The 27,998-nt window shown below is 48.8% G+C and overlaps 3 protein-coding genes across 6 annotated transcripts in view; 1 reads left to right on the top strand and 2 right to left on the bottom strand.

Annotated features, from left to right (window-relative positions):
* SH3GL1 (SH3 domain containing GRB2 like 1, endophilin A2) overlaps positions 1 to 5,392 on the bottom strand; it is a 29,682-nt gene extending 24,290 nt beyond the window's left edge. For 2 of the 3 annotated variants that reach the window (XM_074565756.1, XM_074565757.1), the window contains exon 1: positions 5,212 to 5,391. In XM_074565756.1, coding sequence (XP_074421857.1) covers positions 5,212 to 5,256 — 45 coding nt within the window. In that variant the 5' untranslated portion in view covers positions 5,257 to 5,391. Of the gene's footprint in view, positions 1 to 5,211 lie in introns of all 3 variants that reach the window. The other variant, XM_074565758.1, reaches the window with a different exon arrangement.
* A 399-nt stretch (positions 5,393 to 5,791) lies between these two features.
* Positions 5,792 to 21,837, top strand: CHAF1A (chromatin assembly factor 1 subunit A). Its single transcript, XM_074565742.1, has 15 exons — positions 5,792 to 6,332; positions 6,730 to 6,780; positions 7,003 to 7,820; positions 10,403 to 10,459; positions 12,558 to 12,799; positions 13,403 to 13,463; positions 13,994 to 14,062; positions 14,486 to 14,709; positions 15,204 to 15,372; positions 15,584 to 15,664; positions 15,750 to 15,839; positions 16,072 to 16,333; positions 16,944 to 17,431; positions 19,685 to 19,778; positions 21,261 to 21,837. Exons 2-15 carry the CDS (start codon positions 6,732 to 6,734, stop codon positions 21,356 to 21,358), a joined length of 2,802 nt encoding a protein of 933 aa, XP_074421843.1. The 5' UTR covers positions 5,792 to 6,332; positions 6,730 to 6,731; the 3' UTR covers positions 21,359 to 21,837.
* A 457-nt stretch (positions 21,838 to 22,294) lies between these two features.
* UBXN6 (UBX domain protein 6) lies at positions 22,295 to 27,718 on the bottom strand. Of its 2 annotated transcripts, none has more exons than XM_074565754.1 (11): positions 27,365 to 27,718; positions 26,788 to 26,942; positions 26,459 to 26,520; positions 26,190 to 26,321; positions 25,534 to 25,631; positions 25,065 to 25,140; positions 24,894 to 24,978; positions 24,442 to 24,661; positions 24,216 to 24,346; positions 23,444 to 23,589; positions 22,295 to 22,916 (listed from the first exon to the last, which is right to left on the bottom strand). In XM_074565754.1, exons 1-11 carry the CDS (start codon positions 27,445 to 27,447, stop codon positions 22,788 to 22,790), a joined length of 1,317 nt encoding a protein of 438 aa, XP_074421855.1. In that variant the 5' UTR covers positions 27,448 to 27,718; the 3' UTR covers positions 22,295 to 22,787. The 2 variants fall into 2 exon arrangements, with proteins under 2 accessions (XP_074421855.1, XP_074421854.1); XM_074565753.1 differs by having other exon boundaries at positions 26,447 to 26,520; positions 27,365 to 27,536.
* Between the last annotated feature and the right edge of the window lie 280 nt (positions 27,719 to 27,998).

The following is a 27,998-nucleotide window of genomic DNA, read 5'->3' as shown; positions in this document are numbered from 1 at the left end:
GAGGATTCAAGACAAGTCAGCATGAAGCTCTGACGCCACTGCAGAGCAGAGACTGGCCTCTCCCTTTAATGTCCCTGGGCACTGGCACTGTCCTAAGAGCTCCAACAGGCATCCACCAGCCTGCAGCAAGAGAAGATCTAGATAGATCCAGATAGATCCTAGATATAATGAAGAAATTTTTTATTATGAGGGTGCTGAAACCCTGGCCCAGGTTGCCCAGAGAAGCTGTGGATGCTGCATCCCTGGCAACATTCAAGGTCAGGTTGAACGGGGCTCTGAGCAACCTAATGGAGTTGAAGATGTCCCTGCTCATGGCAGGGGGTTGGACTCAATGGCCTTCAAAGGTCCCTTCCAACCCAAACCATTCCACGAGTCTACGATCTCTCTGCCGCTGGGATAACTGCCCTGCGGCCATCAGCAGTGGGAGCAGGACCCTCTGCTCTCCCGGCTCCACAGCTCCTCTCTAGCCCCCACTATCCGCGGATTAAACTCTGGCAGCGTCAACTTTGAGCAAAAATGCGCAGATGAACTCAGAGTGCATCAGTCTCCAGCAGAGCAGGAGTGAGCTGGAGGGCAGGCACAATCAGAACCATCTGCAGCAAGACAGGGTACCGACAGACAAGCTCTGGCCAGGGAAAGGGACCTTGTGAGTTTGGTTTTCCACATGGAAGGTTATCCCGCATGCTGCGCTTTCCACTGCTCTTCCAGCAGAAGATCCTGTGCTGCATGGCACATCTGTGATGTCCCAAGAAACCCACTGCCCAGCTGCACACAGAGCGAAGGCAGCAAGCAGAAAGCCATCTCATGCCTACAAGAGGAAGCCCCAGAGAGCCAGATGCTAGAAGGACTGATTTAACCTCAAAAACCCCCACAAAGTAGCTGTTAACTGGTATTATCTGGAAATGGGAGGAAAAAAACCAAGCATATTTGAAAGCACAGTGCAAAGCCACCACAGAAAGAGCCTCACACAAAGAGAAATAAGGGAAATCCCAACCTAGCACCAGCAAGACAAATGACCACAAAGGCCAAAAAAAAAAAAAAAAAAAGGAGAAATGCCACTCCTGCCCATCAGCTGCACTCTGTCCCTTGTCACCAAACAGTCCCTGTGTGAGTCTAGGAGCGGATTCCTCTGCCTCAGCCTTCTGAGCAGATGCCATCGCATTGCAGCACCTGGATGCCAAGCTGTAGGGAAGGAAGCTCTTAGGGCTCATTAACAACTGGCCGAAAAGTATACATTGCCAACATACAGAGCTCAGGAATTCTGCCGTCCTTCTCGGCTGAAACGGCTGTCAGTGGCACGTCCCGGGCTCTGGGGCCAGGCAGAAAGCAAGGGGTAGCTATTCACATTCAAAAATATCTTTGGAAGCCTTGAGAGCAACCATCAAACTCAGGAAAAAGCATGAATGTCAAGGGCTTGCTCGTTTTAATTAGCACTCGCCTCTTCCCCCCCCTCCACCTTCTCAGAAAATGGCTTTTGTGCTTTGTGTGTGGAGGAGGAGGTTGCCGGTCTGTGTCTCGGGACAGGACTTGCCAGGGACAGCAGGGCATGAGCCATCGCTTGCTACTCCCGTTTCTAAGGCCAGGCAGCCAAGCAAGGTACAGGCTTGGACCACGCAGGCTTTGGGAGCACGTTAATCCCGTTCGGGATGACAGCGGTGCCTGGGGCTGGATACCAGCCCGGTTTAAAAAAGCGATGCCGCCTGCCGTCGCTCACCCTCGCCTGGGCTGAGGCTGCTCCCGGAGCTGAACCACTGGCACAGAAAAACAAGTCTCATGTCCCCAGAAGGGCTCTGTTACCCCTGAAATGACAATATTTGGCAAGGTCATTCTTGGTCATCTGCCAAGCCACGACTGCCCCATGCAGTGCCCGGCAGAGAGGGATGCTCCCCACGTCCACGGGGCAGCTCCCAAACGGCCACACCGGGAGCCACAGTGACACCGCACCAACATGGGCTACAGACAACGGCACCACACGCCACTCCCCAGATTAGATCTGTCCCCCTCAAGCAGGCTGTGCCACATCTCCCGCCTCCACACTGCCAGGCCCTGTGTAATCCCAGGTAGGACAGTCCTGCTGTCACGGCGGGAGGGAGGGGACGTGTTTACCACCACCGCCGCCTCCACCCTAGGGCTTGTCCCTTCCAACTGGCAGTTGATAAACCTGCAGGTGCCAGGCAGGGCTCTGCTGCTCGACGGGCAAATAGTGACAAAACAACTTATGCTCAATAAGCATCAGATTTGCCCAGGAACGGCACAGGCAGGCACCCTGCTTTGTGCAGCCTGCCCTATCCTCATGGAAAGTTTTGCAGGCTTTTAGGACTTATATCAGTCTGTATAAAAAGCAAATGAAGCCATCTCCATACCACCAGGTTCCTGCAGATTCCTGAGTGGATGCCGATGGATGAAAGCTGGATGGTACCCAGGACTGGATGGTCTTGTACCTGCAGGGATTTCGCATCCCGCTCCCAGCTCGCGATGCTGGAGCTCAAATCTGCTGCTGCTGTTTCTCCTCCTTCCTTTTGCGAGAATGTTTTCTACAGCTTTTTTTTTTTTTTTTTAATAAAAAAGAACATTTTGCTGTAAACTAGCAAAACCTGTTCTGGATGCACACACCATCTGCAGCATTTGCCAGCGTGACTTTATTTTGCAGGATACTATCTCGGCATTCTGCGTGTGGGCGCCCGGCTGCCTCACCCAGGGAAGACATGGGCCAGCAGGAATCAGACGGCAGAAGCCCGCGAGCCGATCTCTGGTCCCTTAGGCTACCGAGGGGGCTGAACTGGCCCCCTCATCGTGTGGTGAGGGCAGGGTGGATCCCAAACCTGCCGCTCCAGCGGTGCCGAGGTCCTTGCAGACCTTGGTCCTGGCTCAGTTTTTCCTTCAATTAACAACAGACATGGAACAAAACGTAACATTTTAGGAAAGATCTTCCACATGTTTGGTTTTGGCAGCATTCAATAACTTTAAGGGGAGCCAAAAAATAACTAATCCTCCTCTCCTTCAGCCAAGGGGCGGCTGAGGAGTGGGACCAGCGGAGGGAAAGGGAAGGAGGGTGGAAAGGGAAGGGAGAGGAGGAGAAGACAGAAAAATGACTGGAACCAATCGCTCTCAGTTTCCAGTTAAAGCATCTCTAAAGCATAGATACCTGTGTCCTCGTCACCAGGGCACCGTAAAGGGGGTGGCAGCACCTCCGAAAGAGGACTGCATCCCTCTCATCCCTGCAAAGCGAGTCGCTTCACTCATATCGGTGGAAAATCTGACACTAAAATCGGCTTCTTTAGATGAAATCAGCTCCCAAAACCCTGCAGCAACAAGAGCCGCAAAGAACTCACGATGCTACAGCAAATACACATGACGCAATTGGAAATACAACTTATCTCCCAATTTAATATGCCACTGAATGCAGTTTAAGCACCCAAGGGAAATGCATGCACGAGAGGTGAATGGGCCGCCAAGTCTGTGCATTGGGCAAATTACTTCTCCCTGGACAGCTGCACCAGGTTTAATTTTTCCAGAAGTAGCCAAAATAGTTCCTTTTAAGAAAAAAAGACACCTGTAACAGGAAAAAAACACCAAAGACCACATGTGATTTCACTTCACAATAATTCCTCCCAAGAAAGACTTCATCGGGTGTTGTAAAACAATGTTTTTAGACTTCAGGAACACACTACTCCTGACCCATTGATGAGCTTTCACCACTAATTGCCCTGCGACACCACCACGGCACATCCACGCCAGCTAAATCCTCCTACACTGAGTTTTCAGCACAACCTTCCCTCCTGGAAGTCATAAAAAAACAAACAAAAAAACAGGACGCAAGGGTTTGCGAGATAGGGGGTGGGGGAATGACTTCAGGAATTTGTTATTTTGCTTTGCTGTTTAAGCAACATGCATTATCATAAACGTGGCCAAGAAAGGAGGCAGCACACGTAGCAAACATGCTTGGGCTGAGCTTAAACAGGTCTAAGCTTTACACCTGGAAAACAAGGTCTGGTAGTAGATCTGTGCAAAAAATTCATCTTAAATTTAAAATGGGGGCAGAAAAGCAGTGACCAGGGGAAGCAGAGGAGTATTTGTCATTCCCAAATCATTCTAAAAATACATTTAAAATATGCAACCGTTGATTTCAGCAATGTTCACAAGATGAAGGAAGGATGATGCTGCTCAGGCAGATTGGGACGGCCACCCCTTGGGGGTGTGCGTGTGAGGGAAGAGGGATTAACGAACCCCATTATAGGCAGATTCCCAGGTCTGGGGAGGGGGGGAGAGCTGCAGCCTTGAGGAGCCACATTCCATCTTCACTTCAGGATGACAGAAACTCACTGTTTACTGCCGGAGCAATCAATTATGGGATCGATTTTCTCTTGGTTAAAAATCGCACATCTGACAAGTTTTTTCCGATGTTCCCGTGGCTGTTTCCCGTCCAGTCTGGGCTCCCTCAATTCCAAAATCCTGAGCCAGCGGCTCTCCAGGAAGCAGGAGCTTCCCGGGGTCGGGATGCAGCTGCCATCCAAGGTTACCGGGGCTGGTGACTCCCCATTACAACCTCAAACCCCACATGGCCACCACCTGCCAGAGCTTTTCTCCTAAAATCCGGCTCTGCTTAGGAAGTCCAAGGGCTATTCCTCAATAGCCCTTCACTGCTATGGCCCATGGAGCCAGCTGGATCCATCTCCCCGCCATGCTGCAGACACGGACCGATTTTGGGGACCACAACACCCACCTGGACGTTGGGTACAGCCGGTTCCCAACCCCCAGCACCCTCCGGTACACATCAGGTGCGTTTTGCTGCTGGGGCCCCCAGTCCAGGGGGTACAGGACCAACCCGGGATCCCCCAGACTCCCCCGAGGGGAGCACAGCGGGGACACTGCAGCTCCCCGCTCCACTCCACTCCCAGCCCCACAACGGCGAGGCGGATCCGGGACACCGGGCTCCGGTAAGGCCAGAAGCCACCGGGAGACGATAACCGGGGGTGTTGGGAGGCACCTGGGGACAGGGTGAGGACACACGTGACCGCAATACCAGGGGGTGCTGAGATGGGGCACCGGCGAAGGATCCCGGGAGAGGACAACGGCGGGTATCACGGCACCAAGAGGCTGTCCCAGGCTGACGGCGGAGGGGGATGGGAGGTGGGGGGTCACCGAGACGGAGCTAGTAATAGCAGGCCGGCCAGCCGCCCCCGCTGCCGCGGCGGTTCCCCAGTACCTCACCTGGCTAGCCTTGTAGAACTGCTTCTTCAGCCCCGCCACCGACATTCTGCCGCCAGCCGAGGGACCCTGGGGGCGGCGGGACGCCTCGGCACGCAGGAGCCCAGCCCGGCCCAGCCGTCGCCGCTGCTGCTTCCGCCGCGGCCACGGCCAGGAAGCGCGCGCCGCGCCCCGCCCCGCCCCGCCCCCTAACGGCCACCGACACCACTGAGGAGCGGCCTCGCGCCGGCCGGAGTGCCGCCACACCCGCCACGTGGTGCCCTCGCGCCCCCTGCGGGCCGGGCGGCGCCACCACACGTTACGGACGAGCCACGGCGGAGGGGAGGGGCGACCCCTGCCGTTACCGGGCTGAAGGGCCCAGCACCGGCCGAGGCAGCGCTGCAGGGAGAAGACAGCGAGTGCGACACGGGGGTGGCCAGGCTAGGCCGGGAAAGGGCCCGTATCCAATCCCAAGCACCTCCCATGGGAATGGGGGCAGCTGCAAGGAGGAACTACAACTCCCAGAATCCCTAGCGGCACGTCTCTGCGCCTGCGCGCCGCCGCGACAGCCGTTCATTGGTTGCCGGCCCCGCCGCCATTTCGCGCCCTAGCTTGGGCCCCTCAGTGGCTCGGCGGGGTGGGCGGCTCTGTCCCTCCACCTGGTGCTGGGGAACGGCTGTCCTGGCCTCTCCTGAGCCGGCCCCGGGGCCGCACCGCCGCTGCCCAGGCTCGCGCCCGGCGAGCAGGCGGGTGTAAGGACCCAGCGGCACCCCGCCGGCCCTCACCCAGCTAGCCAATTAGCGCCTCCAGCCGGGCTGACTGACAGCCGCCGCCGCCAATCAGCGACGGCCGTCGCGCTAACCAATCAGGAGGCAGTATCCAGGCCGGGCAACGCGTTTCCCTCCCGCCTTCCTCACGGGACGCGGGGGGGCGAGGGGCGGGGCGGGCGGAAGGGTGGGTCACGTGGGGCGTGCTCCGCCTATCAGCGCGGACAGGCGCGGAGTCGCCCCGGCTCCCGCCAAATACGAGCGGGAGCCCCCGGGGCGGGACCGGCTGCGGTGGGACGGAACGCGACAGGCCGCGACGGCTGCCGCCGCCGCAGTGGGAGGAGGAGTGGCGGGAGCCGCCGCGTCCCGCCCTGGCAGGTAGGGCTGAGCTCGGTGTGTGGCGGGCCTGGGGCGCCGTGCGTTTCCGGCGGCGGTTGGGGTGCGCGGGGCCTTCCTGGGGGTAACAAAGGAGGCCCGGCTGCCGCGCCCCGCAACTGGGCCCAGCCCGTCGCCTCGCCCGCCGCCTCCTTCCTATCCGGCCTCCTCTCCCTCTGCCTGGACCAAGCTCGGGGGGCTGGTGTCCGGCGGCCTGGGGGCTGGGGATCCCCTCAGCCTGAGGGGTGCTGGCCCCGGCCTCTTTGTCCGGCCGGGCCGGGCCCACGCTCTGCCTTAGGCAGAGCTGTTGGGTGCTGCCGCCGGTCGGCTGTCGCGGGAAAGGGGGTAGCTCACCAGGAACGCGTCATGGGTGTTTATTTCTGCTGTTTTTCCCTCACAGCCATGGAGTGCAGAGACAAAGCGGCCGTTCCTCCGCGGAAGCTCGTACAAGGTGAGGCTGCGGAGTGTCCATCACCCAGTGCAGCTTTAGTGTGCTAAGAAGGCGTCAGACCCAGTTGTGTAAATTATATTGGCTTTGCAGTAATAAACTGGCCCTAACTGGCTAACCTGTTTTAATTCTTATGCTTAAGAACTAATTAAACATCCCTCTGTTTGATCCCTCCCCTCGACCCACTGATGCATATGATGTGAGTAAAATAAAATGTTGTTTCAGCTCGGTTGCCGTTCAAACGCTTGAATCCTGTACCAAAGGAAAAATACGATGCAGATTCAGAAGTCAAAAAAGTAAAGAGCTCGCAAAGCGGTTTTGGTCCGAGTAAGGATTCCTCCCTGGATGCATCACATGCCTCCCTGGACAATGTGGAGAACGACTGCCAGCTGGATGCAGATGTGAATTTTGCCCCAAAGCTTATTAATGGGAAGTTAGACCATTTTATGCAGAAAAACTCAAAAGATGACACAAACAAAACTGTGGTTGTTATTGACCTGACAAAGGGCTCTAGCCATAGACTAAGCGATGGTGTAGACCATGTTAACTGTGATTCAAAAGCATCTTCATCCATAGCTGTAACTAATGGCACATTAGGAAAAGAGAGAAACCAGTTGAGTTGCCTGAATTCTGTGCAGAGTAGCCAAACGGATGATTCAATGGAGACTGATGTGCCGTGTGAAGCTGTAGCAAATAAAGATGAAGATTTGGTAGATGGAATTCAGTGGTGTTCTGGGTTAACAGAGTGTAACAGCGGGGAAAACATAAAGGTAAATCAGAGCAAACTGAAGGACGTCATCTTTGAGGGGAAGATGCCTATAGTGCTCCTGGAGGATATTATGACTGCAAAATCTCCCCAAGTCACTTCTCTGGATGGAAGCATCACGTCGGAAAATGAGACCATGGAATCATCTCACGAAGGAGACTCTGGACTTACCAATTCTTCACTCAGCTCTCACTCTGTGAGCTCACCTGAGACGCAGCCCGTTGCAGAAACAAAGAGAAATTCTAGTCCCTTAGCTGCCTCAACGCCTGTTAGGAAGGTTGGTCTCTTTTCTTGGGTTTTTTTTCAAAGCTGTTGTGTTGCAGATAGGTTGTATGGCTTCCTGTGCCAGTGGTGAGAAGGACAGGTAGGATATTTGTAAAGATTGTGAGAAGTGTATGAAAGGTGGTGTTGATTGATTAATAACATAACTGACTTACTACCTTTTTGAATCTTCCTTTAAGTACTATAACTAAAGGATTTAAATCTTGCCTGGTTTTGAGCTGCTGGCATATTTGCATTGTATAAATGTAACTTTAAGTTCTGTTATAGGTTCACTTTATATTTTTTTTTATAAACCGTTTATGAAGTGTGTGCCCTTGGACTTAGTGTTTTAGTGATTGGGATGACAGTGTCCAAAAGCGGTGATGTTTTACAACGTCTATTCTATCCTTGATGAAGCTGCTGTAATTACTGTGAGAGGACATTACCCCAGTACCAGTCAGTGCAGATACTTGCCAAGTTCTGAATTTCTGCAGCTGTGGCATAGAAAATGCTTTAAGCTGAAATCACAGTGGAACTGTGGATCTGTGTGTGAGGACAGAGGACGAGTCAGATGGGCTCCTCTCTCTCCCCAAAGTGGGTGCACAGAGCTTGTGCTCTCAGCCATCTTGTCACGGGTAACTGCTTTAGGGAAAAGTCACTACGCATAGAGCGCTCCTGGGGACACTTGGTGCTGCTGGGTAGCGAGGGCCGGAGCACAGGAGAGAACACCTTGGAATTAGTTCTGTATGAGCTGGTTGTGATCTTAGTTCCAGTTTAGTACCTCTGCTCCAGCAAGAGGCCCTAAAACATTGTGACTTTTGGCCTTATGTTGAAGGGGAAGCTTCTAAAGACAATATCCATGCAGGTGGCTGAAACATTCGCGTGGCTCAGATGCCTGTTCACTGCTCAACCATTTTGGGGAAGAGATAAGTGGAGGTGTAAAGTGGGGGTTTCTCGGGGGGGGGGGGGGGGGGGGGGGGGCGGGGTGTGTGGGGGAAACTGTCACCCATGGTGAAGCCTGTGAAGCAGAACAGTCCTGGTGAATGCACTTGGGGTTTGGGTGCTGCAGCTCAGCCTCACCTACAGTTAGGCTGGTCTGTCTGCCTGGTGCATTTGCTTTGCTCAAATACATTATTAGAGTGGAAAGTGAGGAAGGTATTGATGGGTGGGTCCATGTTGTGCTGCCAGAGGTGGAGAATTGAGTAGGTGGCTTGGGTAAATGAGGGTGAAGCAGCTGGTAGCCTTCCTGCTTGTGTCATCCTGAGCCTTTTCAGAAAGATTTTAAACAATTATCCCCCTGGGGTTTAAGGAGAAACTGTCCCACAGGTGAGGAAAAACCTCGCTCGCCCCGTGGAGGTATGGATAACTTATTTGGGACTTGTAGCTGATGATGTGATGGGTTTTCCTTTTCTTCTGTTGTGTGCTTATCAGGAAAAATGAACAATTCCTATACTGTTAAACCTTGCAATCTTTCATCACTAAAATAAATACATAAACTCAAGTAGGCATGAAGTATTTCCAGTGCAGCAGAGCAAACAAAAAAGTACTTGATTCCTGATGTAATACGATAATGCAAACAAGCTATTGATCTCCCATGGTGTGAAGTAAGGGAGGAACAGCTCAGGTGCTGCTTGCCCTGTTGGTTGTCTGTCCTGGCATGTTTGTTTTCTTAGGTGGGAAAAGCTCTGATAAACTAAATCTCCCGGTTGGAAGAACTTCTATTTTTGTGTCAGATAAATCTAGAATCTCCTCATGCAGCTTTGCACAGTGTGAACTGAAATGTCTGTGACTACAGAAAATAAAGCGGTTGGTTTGTGTTAGTTGCTTAATCACAGGGTACCTTATACTGCAAATGTCAGGAGAAGGAAGAGGGAGATACGTGAAACCAAGCCACAGTATGCTGAATTATTGACAAATTAAGCCTTTGGCCAGTCTACGAACAATGCTTTTAAGCAAAAAAATACATTTCCCCCCCCCTCTATAAGTAACAGCTTTAAGAGAAGTGAGAAGTCAGACCTGTTGGGAACTTGGAGTCGATGCGCTGATGCTAGTGGAAGAACAAGAGAGCTGTGGGTTACGAGAAGAAACAGCGTTAAAATATGGATAATAGTCCTTGTATTCAGGAAGTTATAGTTAAATATCATAGAGAGAGTAAGTGGTAGGATGCAAAAAAAAAAAAAAGTTCAACTCAAAGGAAGTGACTTTGCTATAATTAAATGTTCTCTGTTGTGCTCTCGTGATTTGGAGCAGCTCTGGCTTCTGTTTGTTTTTCTGCACGTGATATTCCCTTGCAAATGATACTTTAGAAATGGAGGGGACCAGAGGGATTTGTTTATGCAAAACTTAATAATGCGAGGCCTTGATGTAAACTGAGGCATTTAAATGTATTCAGGCTTAAATGTAAATCAGCGAGATTAGAAATGCTTGAACTGTATTATATCCTATACCAAAGGAATGCTTAAGTTGCTGAATATACTAATCTGCAAGAACAATGTTAATGTAATTCAGATGAAGCTGGCTGCTCTTTCGGTAAGAGTTCTAGTGCATTGTGGAAAGGGAATAATGTGAATCTCTAAAATTTATGTTCTGTAATTCCAGGTGTCTCAGAAATTCCACAAAAGTTCGGCGGAGAAGGAGAAGCTGAGATTGCAAAGAGTAAGGCATTTTCCCTGACACAGAAGGTTACCCTGCTGTGCTTTTGCGTTGAGTAGCGAGCAAAGCCCTTTGTCCTTCATCTTAGTCTACTTAGAACATCTCTTTTCCTGTTTTTCCTCACTGATGAATATGGAAGAATCTTAATGCACGCAGTTAAAGTACTTGGCTCGTTCCAAAGCCGCTTAATGCATACATAATGAGGTGTGGGTGGCCTGCACCGCAGTTCTGTGCACTTTGGTGAGATACTAAGGAACTAAATGTTGCTATGGCTTGTCAAAATGCTTTTGAGAATTTTTTCAAACCCTTCCTGAGAAGGCGCAGCCTTCCAAGTGGACGGAGGCAGGTGAAATCTTGGAGAGCTTGCTGTTTAGGGTCAGTTCCTGCTCCATCCTTCTCATCCTTTCCCCCTTTTAAGCTGCAAAACATAGGGTCTGTTCGTCGTTAATCAGGGAGGCAAATGGGCTGCTGTGTTTATGGCTGAAGAACCTGTTGGATGTTGCTGCTGGAAATGCTCAAGCTCCGGTTTCTGCTTGAATGCTGCTACTCAGCAAACGCTGTTCCATAACAAAATGGTGGTGTGATAATTTTGCTGTCCATTCTACTTTCAGTCATAAAATGCTAAATATAAATGAGGCTGCTGGATCACACAGGGTTCTTGAACAGTCAGTGCTGTATGAGTGGGCTTTGCCTGCTGGAAAACTGGGTGTTACTTTAACTGCAGTTTGGAAGGCCAGTGCTTATGAATTCTTATTGTGTTTCTTAGTAACTAGTTTATAAAGTTGGTAGGGGACTGTTACGTTTTTCTATATAAGCTATATATGTGGTTGAGCCTGCTCCCAAGATGCTTGCTTTGTACAGTGCCCCACATAGAAGTCCAATCTGTTGTTTTCTTCCATTCTGTGTGTGTTAAAAATAGCAGTAATGTGAGGGAGAGATGAGAATGGAAGCTTTATTACGCTACAAATTAAATAGACCTGCCAGTCTTGCTGTTAACTTCACACCATTTTCCAAACTACCCAGCAGATTTTTCACTGATTACCATGACTCAGTTCTGACAATATTGTTTGGTTTTTTTTTTTACCATTGGCACTATTTTGTATGTTGGTTGCCTTCTGCAGTTATTTGTACATTGTGATACTCTTCACTAGGTCTTGATGTTGCCAAGAAGAGATGTGAAATAAATAAAAAAACCCTGAAAATACACAGGGAAGGTATTTGTATCTCTAAGCACAGACATACCCTTGGTTCCTGGTGAAGTCACCAATGCCTACAATGTGGGGATGCTATCTTTATTCAATTTGTCACTTTTGAGTAAGGGTCTTGCGTTCTCCTTTGTGGCAGCAGATCCATAATGAGAATTTCAGTTGCTTTGGGAGGAAATACTGTGAACAGGAAAACTTTTCAATGTAATCTTCCCCCCGTTATTCCCATAGTGCCACTTAAATAGGCTTATGATACCTGATTATCTAACGTGGACTAACACAAGTGACAGTTTCTTTTGTGAGCTCCAGGTCTTATAAAGCATCAGAGTTTGGAGACTCGTGTTACTGCCTGAAATAGCAGAAAAACATGGTCAGAAAGTCCTTATGGGTCTATAATGCAAAATCAGATCAACTTCACTTTTCCTACTACATTGATATAAAAGCATGAAAGCTTAGCTCGGGAGGTATATATTTCCAAAGAAAGTCTTTTGGAAACAATCTGAAATCTTGTATTAAATTAAAAACTATATATTTTAAATTCCCATATAATTTTCCATAATGCTACATTGCTAAGGAAGATGACTCAAATATAAAGCGAGTAGATTACAAAGCTTGCTGTGATGCTTAGAAAATGGAAACGCCTCCATTTGTTAGGAGAAAAGAATAATTAATGTCTTTAGAGAGCCAGTCCAAATAGCTCCATCAGCTGAGGCAACAGGTAGCTGCGGTCAATAACCTTGTGTCCGGGGATTGCTAGAAACAGTGCTGCGGGTCAAGTGCTGGGTGGGTGCAAGAATCTACTCTGGGATCTCAGCTGAAGAAATAAAGTCCTTATTTTACTCAAATTTTTATTGCTGCGGACAAAAAGCCAACTTAACAACTTGTTTATGAACCAGGATCAGGAGCGCGCAGGCAAGCTGCAGAAGTTGCAGGCAGAAAGGGAGGAAAAGGGAAGACTGAAAGAAGAAGCGAAAGCCGCGAAAGAGCGAGCCAAGGAGGAGGCAAAGAAGAAGAAAGAAGAGGAGAAGGAGTTGAAAGAGAAAGAAAGGAGAGAAAAGAAAGAGAAAGAAGAAAAGGAAAAAGCCGAGAAGCTGAGAGTGAAGGAGGAGAAACGCAAGGAGAGGCAGGAAGCGTTAGAGTAAGTGTCTGGGTTTCTGAAGGTCCTGGGGAATAACATGTAATGGTGTGAGCACCTTTCCATGCCCAGCTTGGCCGTCCCTTCTGGAGGCTGTCCTGGTCAGACAGCACGTGCCTCTTTGTCACAGGATAGATATTAAGCGCTTGAAAGACTCTGTATGCCAGACCCGAGGCCCAGCAGTGCTTCTTGCTGGGGGCTGACCTGGGCTTCTGATTTGAAAGGGCTGAAAAGCACTGTCATGCTCCACTTGAGTTTTCCCTTCATGACCAGTCTTGCCTGCACTTTTGCAACGTGCTGGCGCTGGTGCCCTGTCTGGTGAGGAAGTTGCTTGTAACTTGATAGTACCATAAATACCTTTTCCTGGCATTGAGGGAAGCTTGAAGCAGCCTCGCTACTTTGTGGGTAAAACAGGTCAATATTTGCTCTAGAAGGAATGAAGGGAGTCTTCTGTACGCTTAACCAAGTATGGTCCTTGATCGATTAATAGATTAATTATCTTCTTGTCTAGCATGTTGGGGTCAAGGTCTGGGGCTTCTCACCTCTTCCTCAGTGCAAATAAACACTTCATGATTTGTGACAATTAAAATGAACTTTATATTAAAGGGCAAAACTTGAAGAGAAGAGAAAGAAAGAAGAGGAGAAACGGTTAAGAGAGGAGGAAAAGGTAAATGCTTGTCTCTAAGTTCTTTCTGCTATGGTGAAATGATGTTAATGGGCTCCCTGGCGCCTGGCCGACGCTGCTGAGCCATTCATGACAGCTACTGCAGTTTTGCGGGCAGTGCATCCTCCCTCGGTGTCCTCCTTCACGGCCATGCCTCTTGGGAGTGTGTGTTCATCTGGGATGCAGCCTGCCCAGTCTGATCCGGTGGTGCAATGTCATGCAGGTTTCTTGACTCTTTCGTATGCATTGGTGTCTTTGCCTTTATCTGTTAAAGTCTTTCTAGATTTGTGTTTTTCAGTGCCCATAAGTGAACTCTGTCCTTTGTCTTAGCAATGACATTAGAATCCACAGAGCTGTGTTAGAGAAAACAATTATTTTTGTTGTTGTTGAGTTACAAGAGCTCATAAATAACTGAGCTTTGCTTTATACCTCACTAGATTTGAAGTTGAGTCATGCATGAACTTGCCTTGAATTATAAGGCCTTCCTTGTCCTACCTTTGTGTTTATAATTTGCATTTTGATTCTGGTTGCAGCGTATTAATGCACAGAAAGCAGAAATTACAAGGTTCTTCCAGAAACCAAAGACTCCACAAGCCCCGAAGGTGAGGTATTGCTGTTCCTGCGTATGTTGCCCTTTCATGAGCTGTCTTCTAACAAAGACACTGATTTCCGTCTGATCTGTCATTTAGAGCTTGTTAGGTGGACAAAGCATTAGTATTTCTTACTTCCTACTTTCAAAAGTGTAAAGGATTTAAAAAAAAAAAAAGTCAGTGACTGGAGCAGAGACTGTAAAAGAAGTTTGTAGTTGCTTTAGGAAAAACCTGAGCTCTGTCTTCTGCTTCCTTGGCTGTGAAGACCTAGATTCCCTTGAAAAGATCTGTTGGAGTCTCAGATAGGAAGGGCATAACCTCAATCTTCACTCAAAGCTTAGCACCTGGTATTGATGATTGTTGTGTATCTGGAATGTGTTGGTGCTGCAGTTTCTCGGGTGTTCAGACCCTAATGATCCTCATCTAATGTTTCAGATTCTTGCTGGCTCTTGTGGAAAGTTTGCTCCTTTTGAAATTAAGGAGAACATGGTCTTAGCTCCCCTCTGTCGTATTGCCCTGGATCCAGACTTCTTAGAACAGCTGGATAAGCTCCTGCATGCCCAGAATAGTGATGTTTCTTTCTTGAGGGATCTAAAGTGTCGTAAACCACGGAAAACTGGACCTACTTTTGTCAATAACAGTGCTGACATAGTAAACAGGTTAGTCTGTGTTTTGGGGATTTTCATCACATTTTTTATGTAATGAACGGGAGTGGTTTTGAGGTAGTCTTTAATCTAATGCTGGAAAGATGGAGCTTTTCTTTGAATGCTCACTTTGTATGCGAATTGATTCCACAGGGAGCAGTACATCACGATGTAGATTTCCTTCATTCCACACAATGCTTCTCAAATCCTTCCCCGCAGGAAATCTTGTGCTTCAGGCAGCTGCCTTCAGCACCGGACACTAGTGGCTTTTAGCGGCGTTTGTCTGTGATACTTTTAAAAAATAAACATAGTGATAGCTAAAACGGAGGAGCCATTAAGGAGAGAGGTGGCTTGTCTGGAGCCCCCATGTTCTTGTGAGCGCGTTGGGAGTGGCTGTTCTAATGGACTCAAGCTCTGGGTTGATATTGTGGCTGAACCGAAGCTTTCTGTAAGATGTTCTGCTGAGCATAGGGGAGTGAAGGACTGAAGATGGTGTCTTCTTTTAACAGTGATGTAGTGGTAGTGGATAACTGCAAAACGGATGCTGTTCCCGAAAGGGGGAAATTCGGTAGAATGAAACTTCTACAGTTCTGTGAGAATCACCGTCCTGCGTACTGGGGCACATGGAACAAGAAAACCACTATGATCCGTCCCAGGAATCCTTGGTCAAAGGACAGCGTAAGCACCTCGCGGGCGCTGTAGTTGTTTTTTTTTTTCTCTTTCTTTCTGTTCTTGAAGTGAATATGGGGTTGGCCAGCTTCACTTGTTCTCTGGGATTTCTGATCCACTTGTATGTTTCCTCTTGCTACTAAGTTTTGAAACGCTGGCTGGGGTCTGGCGTCATGCTCTCAAATCACTTATGGAAATGGCCTGTTGGCATTTCTTCTAGAAACTACTGGATTACGAAGTAGATAGTGATGAAGAATGGGAAGAGGAGGAACCTGGAGAAAGTCTCTCCCATAGCGAAGGGGTAAGGATTCTGCATGCTGAAAAATAGCTTTCTGAACCAATTGCACTTGTCAGTGTAATTTCTAATAAGCAGAGTTTATTTTTAGGATGATGAAGAGGAGGGAGAGGATGAAGATGATGACGATGGGTTTTTTGTACCCCATGGGTACTTATCTGAAGATGAAGGAGTGACAGAAGTAAGTGAACTGGGTGTCACTGGACTTCCACCTCTGTTTCCAATGAAGCATGTGACAAATATTGGCAGAGGAAGAAAGCATGTAGTGTTGGCAGTGATGTAACTCATCTCAGATCTGCACGGTTCAGGAGCAGACTTCTGTAGCTCAGGGAACATGGTAAAAAGCTGGGTTTAAAAAGCTTTTGTTTTTCCTGGAATGACTGTATCGAGTTCTTTTTCGCTTGTGGCTTTAGGAGTGTGATCCAGAGAATCAGAAGGTTCGTCAAAAACTGAAAGCAAAGGAGTGGGACGAACTGATGGCCAAGGGGAAGAGGTTCCATGTTCTACAGCCTGTGAAAATTGGCTGTGTCTGGGAAAGCGCAGAAAACAACAGCAGCACAAACACGGACCTAAAGGTTCTCCAGCAATTTGCAGTGTGTATCCTGGATTCATCTGTTGCAGAGGAAGAACAGCAGATACAGAAATGTAGTAAAAAAAGAGCAAAAGATCAGCAAAGTAAGACATGAAGGGCTAAATAGTTGTACTTATGCACTGTTGTACTTTGCTTTGGAGAGAACAGCTTTTTGTGTTGAGTGTCAAATTCAGAATAACCTGTTCTTGATGAGTCTGAAATCCAAGGAATCTCTGTGAGAGTTCTTGGAAAGGAGTTTTTCGGCATTGGATCTGGTATGGCTGTAGTTACGCTTTCCAAAAACTCTTCCTCTAGATAATCTAGAAAATTAAGCCAACAAGATTCAGATTTAGGGCTGCTTACTGGAAGTGCTCGAGCCTGTTCACCTGTTTATTGTTCAGGGGGAGAGGATTTCTTTTGTGTGACCGGTTTCAGTAATGAGTATCTCCTGTACGTGATTAACACAAGGATGTGAATGATGCATGTAAAGGCAAGAATAGGGCCTGATGCTCCCACTTTAGGGAATTGTTATTATTGGGGAGTGACTTTTCTACATCAAATTTAGCTCCTGGTACAATCCCATATCTAAAATTAATGTCAACCTATTTGTTTTCCTTCTGGAGTGTGCGTACTGATAGGTTACATCAGCCTGGCTTTTCTCAGCTTTTAAATGTTTCTTCCTCATAACCTTTGTGCATCTTTTCTTCTCTGCAGTCCTTGGCCAGCTTCTGCCGCTGCTGCATGGCAACGTGAACGGGAGCAAAGTCATCATCCAGGAATTCCAGGAGTGCTGCCGGCAAGGACTGTTCAGTGATGTGACTGCAGCTGCTGACTGTAGCGACACGAGCCCTGTGAGCCCCCACACCTCCCGGCCGCAGACGCCTGTTGGTGAGGACAGCGGTGTCCCCTCCAAAGCCAGGCTAAAGCGAATAATTTCTGAGAACTCTGTGTACGAGAAGAGACCTGAATATCGGATGTGCTGGTACGTCCACTCGGAGGTGCTGAAGAGTTTTGATCAAGAGCATCTCCCCGTCCCTTGTCAATGGAACTACATCACCCAAGTCCCTTCTTCGGGGAAGGAGGAGGGTGGCAGCATGCCAGGCGTGGCAGTCCTGCAGACCACCCCTTTGTCGGTAAAGAGGAAGTCCACCGGCAGCATGTCCATCACTAAATTCATGAAGAGGCCTCAGGATGCTGAACAGGTGAGTTCCTTTTGCGGCGCTCTTCTGCAGTAAAGAACGACGGGAATGTAGCTGTGTGTCTTCTGTAGGTGAGTGTCCTGGCAGGCATCCCAGATTGGCCTAGATCTGCTGTGAGCAGAGTCAAAATATACTGAGCTACAAATCTTCATACAAAAAGACCCTTTTTTGTGGGGAAAGGAGTGAAATTATGTGACTCTGAAGAGATGGGTTTCTTTTCTGTTTCTCCAGCTTGGACTGACTGTTCCATTTGAAATGTTGCTCTCCTGCTGTTCTTCCATTTTCTGCTATTTGGCAGTGGTTGCATCCAAGCTGTGAATAGTTTCTGAGTGTCTGCTTGGCCTTGGTTTTACAGCTGTATGTAATTTGTATGCAGGTTTTTATATGTGTGTATGGCTGCCAGATGTATAGTCTGAGCTGGTGACTTGCATCGGTTGCATGTGTACTGATTAAATGTTCCTAAGCACTGCAACTCCAAGCCATAAAGAAAAGTCTTTTGTAAAGTCTTCTCCTTATACTATCATACATAAAGCTGAATTTTGAGAGCTGGTTTAAAAATATAGTAATTCATAGGAACAAAATGAGATGGATTTGGAGTAGATGCCACTCCAGCTCTAAGCTTTATTGTGGTCTTCCTGTTGTTGCTTCTGCTTTTCAGGGTAACCACAGGTAGTATTAAGAGCTTAATCATCCAAAAGGATGACTGAAAAGTGTGTGATCGGTGTTTTAGCTGTGTGATGCTCTGTCATGTGTTTAAGGCTTTAGGTCCTGAAGCTTGGTGTTACCAACTATTTGCTTCCAAACCTACAGGTAGGACAGGGTTTGCGCTGTCAGTAGATTTATTCCTCGTGCCCCGCAGACAAGGGGGTGAGGAAAGAAGCCACAGACAAGGCTTTTTATGCTTTTTCTGCCCACTTCATTCTTGGCTTCTTTGGCTTTTTTACTGAAAAAGCTCTGCATTCAACTATTGATAGGGATCGGAGACTTGTGAGAAGCTGTTCAGCCCCCAGACTCCATCTGCTTGGGTTTCTATACACTAAATAAAGGCAGAGATAAAAATCTCTGCTTGGCACCCACTGGAATTCTGCTTGTAACCAACTATTTGAGCAGAAAGAGCAAACCAAAGGCTTTTAGTGGAGTTACATCACCGGCCTCAATTCTTCAAAGCTCTTGAAAGTGTCTCAAAGCTGCCCTTGTGAGGTGTGGTGCTGTGCAGCTCAGAGCAGAGGTGTCAGAGTCCTGAAAGGATTTCATGCCTGATGTCTAAATCAGCCCTGCTGAGGCGTTGAGATCCCGTCCTTCCTGTGGAGCCAGGTTGGAGCTGGGAGAGCCTGGGGGCCACTGGTAGGTCAAGGCCACCAGGTCCTCTACCGCCGGCACGTGTTATTCTGCCGTGGAGCTCATGCCAGGACTTGTGTAAGTAAAGGTGGTCCTACAGAAACCATGGAGAGAGAACAACTCGGTATTGAAGTGGGCAGTGCACACGTGTAGGAGGGGAATGCTTAATCTGAGAATTGTGATTTTAATGAAAGATGTGAATTTAAAATGTCTTCTCTGGGAGAACAGCTTGCAGGGGCTGGGGACCAGGTTCTAGGTCCGAGATTTTTCATTCTGCAGTTCCAGCTGGGGGGATGCATAACCAAAAAAACACTCACAGCTGTTCAAAGCTGGTCAAATTCAGTTTGTATCACTCCTTGTGTTCATTTTCTCAATTCAAAAATGAGTACTTTGTGCTGCTCCCGTGGCAGAAAATGGAGTCACTAAGGGAAGAACTGTCACCCCTCCCTGAATAAAAGCTAATTGGCAACGATGAGGAGCAATCAGGGGAGAACATGCTTTAAATTTGACAAGCAAAAGGCTTCAGAAGGAAGAAGGCATCCAAAATAATCAGCAGAGGGGGGAGAGATTTCCCTTCCAAAAAACCCAACAAAACTGAGTCAGATTTCAATTAAGGTTTGAACTGACTTTTTCATGTGTAGGCTGTTCACCGTGTTGTGTAACAGGGAAACATTTCGGAGCAGAAGCTTGGCGTGCTTCCTGTGCTACGTGCCATTGCAGACGAGGCCTTTTATCAAAAATCAGTGTCTGTTGAAGCCAGGGGTTGCTTATTTTTCTTCCCTATAAATATGCCCAGCTGCTCAGGCTGTGCTGCGAGTCCCAGTTGTGAGTCCTCCTCAGCGCTGGCTGTGCTTGGTTTCGCGTGTTAGCACTGGCAGCTTGCTGATACGCAGCTGATATCTTTCTTCTTTCCTTAAGGCTGAAGCTGCAGAAATGGATGGATTTCAGGCAGATACCGAGGAGGATGAGGAAGATGACGACTGCATGATCGTTGATATACAGTCAGGCAAAGGTGGGGAAATAAATCGATATCAGTCTCTTGGCAGACCTTGCTCCCACGAGGGAGAGTATGACAGAGTGAGAACGATGTGTGCCTGAACCTGTTGCAATTTTTCTGCCACTCTTTCATCAAGCCTTGAGTTTGATGTTTTATTCTAGGTACTAGAATATATATACTGGGTATTTTTATGTCTTATTCTAGATGCTTCTTTGCTTGCTATTTACGGTCTTCTCTAACCTGCTCTTGCCCGTTCTTCTTTCCTTCCTCCAATTGACTAAATAGCACAAAGTACTTGTGACTAGCACTTGGCTGCCAGTGTTACCTTTGTTTTTTCTGGTTAAAAAAAAAAAGTGAACATTGGGGTCAACATCAGCAGATCCACTGTTGGTAAATGTTGCTGAGCAGGGCTGGTCTCTGGGACGTGCGTAACTATGTTCAGAGACCTTCCAGGACTGCAAAGGTCTGGAGTGTAACTCCCCTCTGCTGCCTTCCTCAAGCCTTAGGTGCAGGCTGAATTGTCTGTTCTGAAGGAAATAACATCAGATAAGAACCAAGCTCTCAGATGTTTGACACGTGAGGGCTATGATCATCACGTTGCTCTAGAATCTAAGCAGTTGCTTATATTTGTATCCCAGTTATCCCTTGGAGAAGAGCTTTCAAAGCTCCGCTGCTGTAGTGTATCCTTTCAGGCTATGGATTGAGAAAGAGTGGGATGAGGATGTGGAGCGGCTCCTTTCATCTCAGTGAGGTTTTAACTATATATACTTGATCATACAGATCAACGACTTAACACCAGCCACATGATGTGCATTCAGCTCTTCTCAACTGCTTTCAAAACCTCCGAGCCCTTTCTTACTGTGCTCACAATGGAGCTCTTTCACAATGCTACTGGCACAACCTGAATTACAGAAAGTGGGGTTTTTGTGTTGGGCAGCTCCTCTAATTGATAGATAAGGGCTCGTGCATATTCCCAGAGCCTTAAATTCTATAGTGTTTGACCCATTCTGACATATTTGGGTTCTCCTTTCTATCTCAGCTGGTGCTACATCCCTCCTCTCGCCTGCCATAACAGACAATATAACTGTTTGATGAGAAGCTTCACATTTAATCTTAAGCTGCTTTTGCTTATTACAAGACTGCAGCAAGATGAAAGTCTTGCTTCAGGTTTGTAACCTCTTGTTCTGAGGAGGGGGTTGCTGGCCTTCCTCAGGCTCTGTTGACACACATGCAGCTGTATTTATTTACCTCTGCCTGAGTCTAAAGCACTGAAAAGATTATGAAGATCCTTTTTATGGTTGAAGTAACTTTATTCTGGATTGATGTTAACCTAATATTAAAACCAGTTTTTAAATGGTACTGAAAAGGAGACTTGCAACAGATATGGGCAGACAAGCTAAAACAGATAAAGCATGAAGTAGTCAAATTCTACTAGATCAATGAGGATAAAAGAAAACAAAAACACACAACAAAACCAACACATCTTCTACTTTGCAGATTCTATGTTAGCAGTTACCGAAACAGCTTCAGAATCCAGTGGCACAAGAGCCGCTCACCAGGACACCAGCATGGCCAGCCCATCTAATACAGTTTGAGACTTAAATGCCTACTAACTTCTCTGTATGTATGTAGAATTAATTAGAAAATTTTAAACCTTGTGTATCTTTGAACAAGATACTTGAAAGTATTCCATATTTCTTGTAAAGAGAAGACAGCACTTTGTTCTGCTTCAGACCAGATGGAAGCTTAAATTTTTAGATCTAGTTTTTAGCTTAAAAAAATACCGCATATTAATCTGTCCTTAATAAAGCATTATTGAAATTTTGATACTTCTTTGTAATGGAAAGTATCTATCTAAGTTATCTCTAAAACTAGCAGAAGGATTTTGAAATAAGCTTATTGTGATACTGCTGTTCATAATGTTGTATAGCATGGCCTTGGGTATAAATGATGTACAATTATATTTGAATTTATGCTATCTATATCATCCTGTTTGTGGTCTTACTTGCTACAGAGAACAGCAGCAGGGCTTCACCTTTGGAAAAGAAAAGAATAAACTCACTTGTTTCTCTTGTTTTGGGATAGGCTGGTATTAATTAGACATTGGGCTAGTGATAGATTATTGGTCTCCTCTACACATTGCTGCAAGAGAAGCTATATACATAAAAGCTGCCCTCTACCCCACAGAAAAACTTTTAAGATTGAAGTATAAAGGACTGGACTAGCATCAGACTTGTTTATGTAACAAACTTGTTGGGGCTTTTAACTTCATACGGCTTGTGAGTTGATGGGTGAGTTCCCTAAAATACTGGCTATAGAGGCTTAATCTCTCACCGGTGGGCAGCGTAAATAGCTATGCCTGTCGTCAGTCTCTGCCTGTCCCTTGTTCTGTCTGCAGGTGCCATGAAGTCAAAAGGTGGGTAATGCCACAGCTGCACCAGTAACACCAGTGCCAGCCCCAGCACCGACTGGAGCTCGTCTGCATTTCAAACCTGTAAGAGCGATGCAATTCAAATAACTCTGAACAGAACTGAGTCTTTAAATATTCCATTTAATCAGACTAAGCGTCATTTTATCTAAATATAATCTCTCCAATAGGAGTTACAGTGCACACAGAAGCAAAAGGAAAAGCTGAGTTCTAAACCCAGCCTGATACCCAGGCTCAATCGATCGGTGATCCAGCCTAGTTACTAGCACCTCATCCCTCCTCCAAGGGAGGAGAGGGGTGCTTCATCATGGTCTTGGAAACACCTCAAGCAGTTCACTGCTACAACTTGTTTTTTCAAGCCATTCAGAGCAGTCCTGTGAGTGTCTTACTGGGCGAGACTGCCTTAGTGTGTGGCTACTGGAGTTGTGGAGGTGACTGCAGCAGGGTTGGTGTGACCCAACAGAATCTAGACTCCCACTCTGCAGAGCTAAAAGAAAGTAATTTCTGAGGTCCCGTAGCTGGAAGCTCCAACAGTCTGCATGGGAAAATGAGGGAACAGTCTAAAACCACCAGCACTGAATCCACTCCCCTTTATTTCATGACAGTGTCTGGACTCCGGAGAGAAGTTCGGGTTTCAGGGGGCTTGCTGGCTGCTCCTCTCCCGAGGCCTGAATGTCTGCCATGACTGCTGCGTCCCAGGCGAGAGTCAGGAGGGCTGAGGGCACCTGGAAGAGAAAAGGCAGAGCTATTACACTATACCAGTGTTATACTTTGAGTTCATAAGGTGCTGTGTATGTTCACAGAGCTGGAAAAACTTAGAGCACTTCAACTAAAAAGGACACGTGTGGATTTCTGCAAGAAGCTCCTTAGAGGGGATGCTGCTTTGGGCTTTCTGTTGGTAGCCACGTGCTAGAGCTGCACTTGCCTCCGTTGCCGCCTTCCGTCTCTTCCCAGCGTGGATGCTAAGCCTCTGGCAGAGCTGCTGGCAACTACTGCAGCCTGCGTTTGCTACAGGAGGTCTGTCCGTGCGGTTCCTCTAGATAGACCTCATAGCCTTCAGCCAGAAGCCTTCAAGCATTAACTTGTTTGCACTTAGAAAGGAAGGGACCAGAGCACAACTTCTGGCACTGAAAGCACAAGACACAAACTTCTTCTTAAATTATGAGCAGCAGATGACTCTGACAACCTGAAGACCCCTGTGGAAGGTACCAGCTCTCTCTCTCTCTTTTTTTTTTTTTTTTTTTACACTCACCAGTCCACATTCATTGAAGGCCAAGTTCTCATCAGTCAGTTTGAGACCTCCGGGTCCCAACAGCTCAAAGGGCAGCCAGTCATCTCTGAGTGCTTCTCTCACAAAGTTGTAGAGCACAGACACCGATTCCCGTGCATAAAAAGTCCCTGCCATGAGAAAAAAAGGTGAGATATTGCAAGAGAGCCTGGCATTTACCAAATCTAACTTTTTGTGGTAGGTTTCGTGGGGCTCCTGTACTGATGCGAACTTTATGAGCTACCTCAGTGACACAGAAACAGCCTGATTCAGCTCAGAAGTATAAAAGCAGAATCCCCAAAGAAAAATATTACTTCAATTGTTGCAAGCCCCTGCCAGCCTGTCACAAAGAGCTGGGAAAGCCTGAAATGATTTCCAGAGTTCTTCTGCAAAATGCAAAGAGGATTTATACTGTTACATAGCCTAACACCACACAGGTGACCTCATGCTGGTTACTATAACAAACCGATCTAATGAGTCCAGCTTGCTCCCAGTAGCCTGGGAAGAGCACACTTTAATTAACAGCACCTTGAGATTCTTCCCTCTCCACTCAACCCTGGCTTATGGTCCCAACTGTGTACAGGGGAGGGCTCGGAGATGGGAAGAGTTCTTAAAGAAGAATTACCCTGCTCTGGTTTTTCTTGCTTTATTCTACCAGCTGTGTTCAGCCTGCCTCTAGTCTGCTTATTATTCAAGCTCTCAAGTATTCTCAGAAGCTTTTAGAGGTGTACAAAGAAAGGGTAAGAAGCCTTTTTACCTTGGAGGATGTATCCATCGGGAAACCGGACTCGTATCAGGGTGTAGTTGTACTTCCGCATTTCCCTTTGTTCTTCTTTCTCTCGCATGGCTCTCGTCCTCAGCATCGAAGCCTTCTCCACTGCTTCTGTCCTTTAGAGAAAAAGCAATTTTTAGCATGAAGGAGAGGTACAAGACTCCTCACTGGCATCCTGCGCGGTCTGGGCCCTCCTCGTAAGCCTGCTCACCGGAGCCGTTGCTCTCGTTTGATCTCTTCTGCAGTGAGGTTGTAAAAGTCATCTGGCAGCTCAAACCGAGCAGCTTCAGGTGATGGTTTAAATACACAGAGCTGGCGATCCAGCTGGGCTCTCACAGGCTTGGAGCTTAAAAGCTGCTCTTTGTAGTCCTTGAGGTCTTCCAACTTGGTCAGCATTTCTTCCTTCAGTACGTAATACTCCTCTCTGTTCTCTACAACCAAAAGGATGGGATTTGAGGCTCTTGTTCTTGACATGAGTAATGTGTGAAATATAAGAGCAAGGATCTCCATAAAATGTAGTGTCTTAACAGGGTGAGCAGCTGTTGCTGTTACAGCCTGGAGTAAGAGCCTGTGGAGCAAGCAAAGCTGCCTCGTTAACCTCCCCTGGGACATCCCACCACCACTCAAACTCTGACTCCAGTTTAATACACTTAGATTGCTTGCCTTGTCCTGGAACAGGCAGTGTTTTTGTCTCAAACCCGATAGCCTGGAAAAATCGGTGTATCCCATCCAGGCAGCTTATCCTTTCCTGGAAGAAAAGGAAAGAATTTAAATGTAGCCTGCACCAGGCAAGGTTGTTCCCAGGCAGAGCATCTGCAGGAGTCTTAACCTCACCTGAAACACTTTGTTCTGCAGCTTGATTTTCCGGTACTTCTCTTCCTCTGGATGGAGATAGATATTATCCAAGTATCTGCAGAAAGAGGAATGTAAGGATCAAAGCAGGCACTTCAGAATGTTCTACCCCAAGATGTAAGAAAAGACTGGGCGACCTCACATTATTTCTCACTGATAAAAGAGCTGAAAAACTGAGGAAAGGAAAATACATCAGTGTTTCGTGCCCAAACCAGACAGAAGATGGGGGTGGCTGATCTCAACCAGCAGCTCCCAAACCTCTTGGATGAGTGGACCAACTCTTAAAACATCTCTAAGATGCTGACCTTATTTCAACTGACAATTAAGATGATTCAGGTGTTTGGCTTTGGTTTTTCTTCAGGCATTGCCTGAAGCACAGCAAGAAAATCCACCTGCCTGTTGGCCTTGCAGAGAAGGGAAAAGCTGCTTGGTCCTAATGCAGCCCACTTACTTGGCCATGGTCTCCACGCCCATTCGTACTTTCTCATGGTCCTTATTGAAGGTGTGAATCTCCATGATGGAGGCAGCCACCGGGTCTACGGAGAAATACTGGGGGAGAAGGAAAGAAACTGGTCGGGGGGAGCTGGCCCTACTCTGCACAAAGGGATGTGGGGGTGTGTTGCAGTTTAACCCTGACCAGCAGCTCAGCACCGTGTTTGTTCCCCCCCCAGCGGAACAGGGAGAGAATTGGAAGGGTAAAAACAGTGTGAAAACTCATGGGTTGGGCTAAAGACAAGATTAATAGGTAAAGCGAAAGGAATTTATTCACTGCTTCCCAGTTTAGCCATTTCCAGTGTGTAATCAACACTGTTTTCATCACAAATCTAAAACACAGCACGATCGCAGCTGCTCTGAAGAAAATTAACTCTGTCCCAGCCAAAACCAGTCCAGGACCAGAGTTCCCAGTCCCAGCATTTCCAGCAAGCCGAAGGGAGGGTGCTTGGACAGGCATGTGTACGACTACAGCAGACCAGAGTTGCCCTTTGGGAGACTGTGGAGATTTTACAGGGAGAAGGTAGAGAGGTCACTGCTCGAGGGGACCCACACCACAAAACCAGTTAAAGCAGGAGGAAGGGAAGCCGTGCAGCTGGCAGACATGGCGCTTACCGACTGGATGGCTTCTCGGAGGTGCTTTTCCTTCTGGTCTTTCCTTACAACTGCACCGGTTAATGGGCAAATAAAGTAGACTCCTGAAACAGAAGGGGCAGCTGCCCCTTCCTGGTCTGGGGAAGTGACATCCTAAAGGAGACAAAACCAGGCACTGAACTGAGTGCAGGAAGGTTGGGATTTGGTTTTAAATGCTGTGGCGTGTCCACAGGGGGGCGGGGACAGCAGCCCAGGAGGGTGCTGAGCAGGGACAGTACCATCTCTTGTACCTTTTCCTCTGCTGAGAGCCCTTTGCCACTCGCAGCTGCCTCAGCCATCAGCTCTCTTCTCACTATGAGAGACAAAGACAGGTTACGGGGGTGGAGGTTCAGCAGATTGCACTCCGAATGCCTACCCGGGTGCTCTGTCCCTGGCCTGGGAGTCCAGGGGCAAGCGTGACCCCCATTTCTATGACACCCAAGCAGACACAAAAGCCAGCTGCACCCCGCAACGCCCTCGAGAGCTTGAGGACCCAGGATCTCCCTCCCTGGGCTCAGCTCGGAGCCATGACCGTCCCTACACCGGCACAGCAGCTCCGCAGCCTCCAGCGAGCTCCTACCCTGGTTCTTGATGGCCTCCTGGGAGGAGGCAACCTTGACCTTGGGCTTCAGCTCCATCCGGGCCAGCGCCGCCGCCGCTGCCATCTGTGCTTCATCCGTTGGTCCCTGACGAGGCTTCGGTGCTGCTTCAGCTTTTGGCTTCTCCTTGGGGACCCTGGGCAAGAGGGAATGGTGGAGCTCGGGAGGAGACGGTCTCCACCACTGCCAATGGGACTGTGCTGGCTTGGATGTGGCCACAGACACCTAATGGCAATTACTGCCCTAGTGCCAGGGAACCGGCCACCCCGGTGCGGCACGATCACTGCCCAGTGAGTGTCAGCCCCCACGGGTGCGTGGCTTGGGCCCAGTGCCGCTCACCGGCCCCCGCAGCCGGCGGCGTCGGTCCCAGCCCGGTGTCCCCTGGCAACTCCCATGTACCGGGTGGCACCGGGACCGGGTCAACCGTGGGGACCGGCAGCCGGGCGGAGGGGGGCGGCTCCCGGCCGCTCAGCCCCGCTGGCCGCCGGCGGCCGTCTGGGAACGGCGTCCGCCCCCGCGCCAGGCCCACCGTTACCGGAGGGTCCCCCTACCCCGTACCGGGACGGCTCCGAGAGCTTCTGTCCGGGCCCCGCGGTCCTGAACTTCAGGTCGGCCTTGATCTCCTGGAAGAACTTGCGCATTGCGCCGGCACCGGGATCGGGACGGGGACCGGGGCCACCGCCTCCAGCCCGCGCTTCCGCCCCGCCCGCGGCACCGCCTCCGGAAGGGGCGAGCCCGTGACGCCGGGCCCCAGCGTCGCTCTAGGCTCCCGCCACTCTATGGCATCCGCGGTCCTCCAGGCTGCGCGGAAGCGGGGGCTCCGGAGAAGGCGGGGCTGCGGGGGAGAGCGGGGCCGAGACCCCCCCGGACCCCAGGCCCGCACCCCTTGGACCCCAAGCCTGCATCTATGGACCCCCATGGACAGCAGGCCTGCACCCACGGACCCCCCCAGACCCCAACCTGCACCCAGAGACCCCCACGGCTCCAAGGCCTGCCCCCATGGACCCCAGGCTTGCACTCATGGAGCCCCACAGACCACACAGCCCCCCGGCCCGCATCCACAGCCCCTGCTCTACAGCCTCAGAACCGTCCCCTGGTGCCCCCAGGAGGAACCAGCAGCCCCAGTCTGAGCAGATGAGCCTGAAACAGACCCTCCATGGCTCTGTAGCAAACCTCACCCAGCCCTGGGTAC

This window comes from Larus michahellis, chromosome 23, assembly GCF_964199755.1.
Source record: "Larus michahellis chromosome 23, bLarMic1.1, whole genome shotgun sequence".
NCBI lineage: Eukaryota > Metazoa > Chordata > Aves > Charadriiformes > Laridae > Larus > Larus michahellis.
The sequence above is the reverse complement of the archived record's forward strand: the minus strand, read 5'-3'. Positions and strand labels throughout refer to the sequence as shown.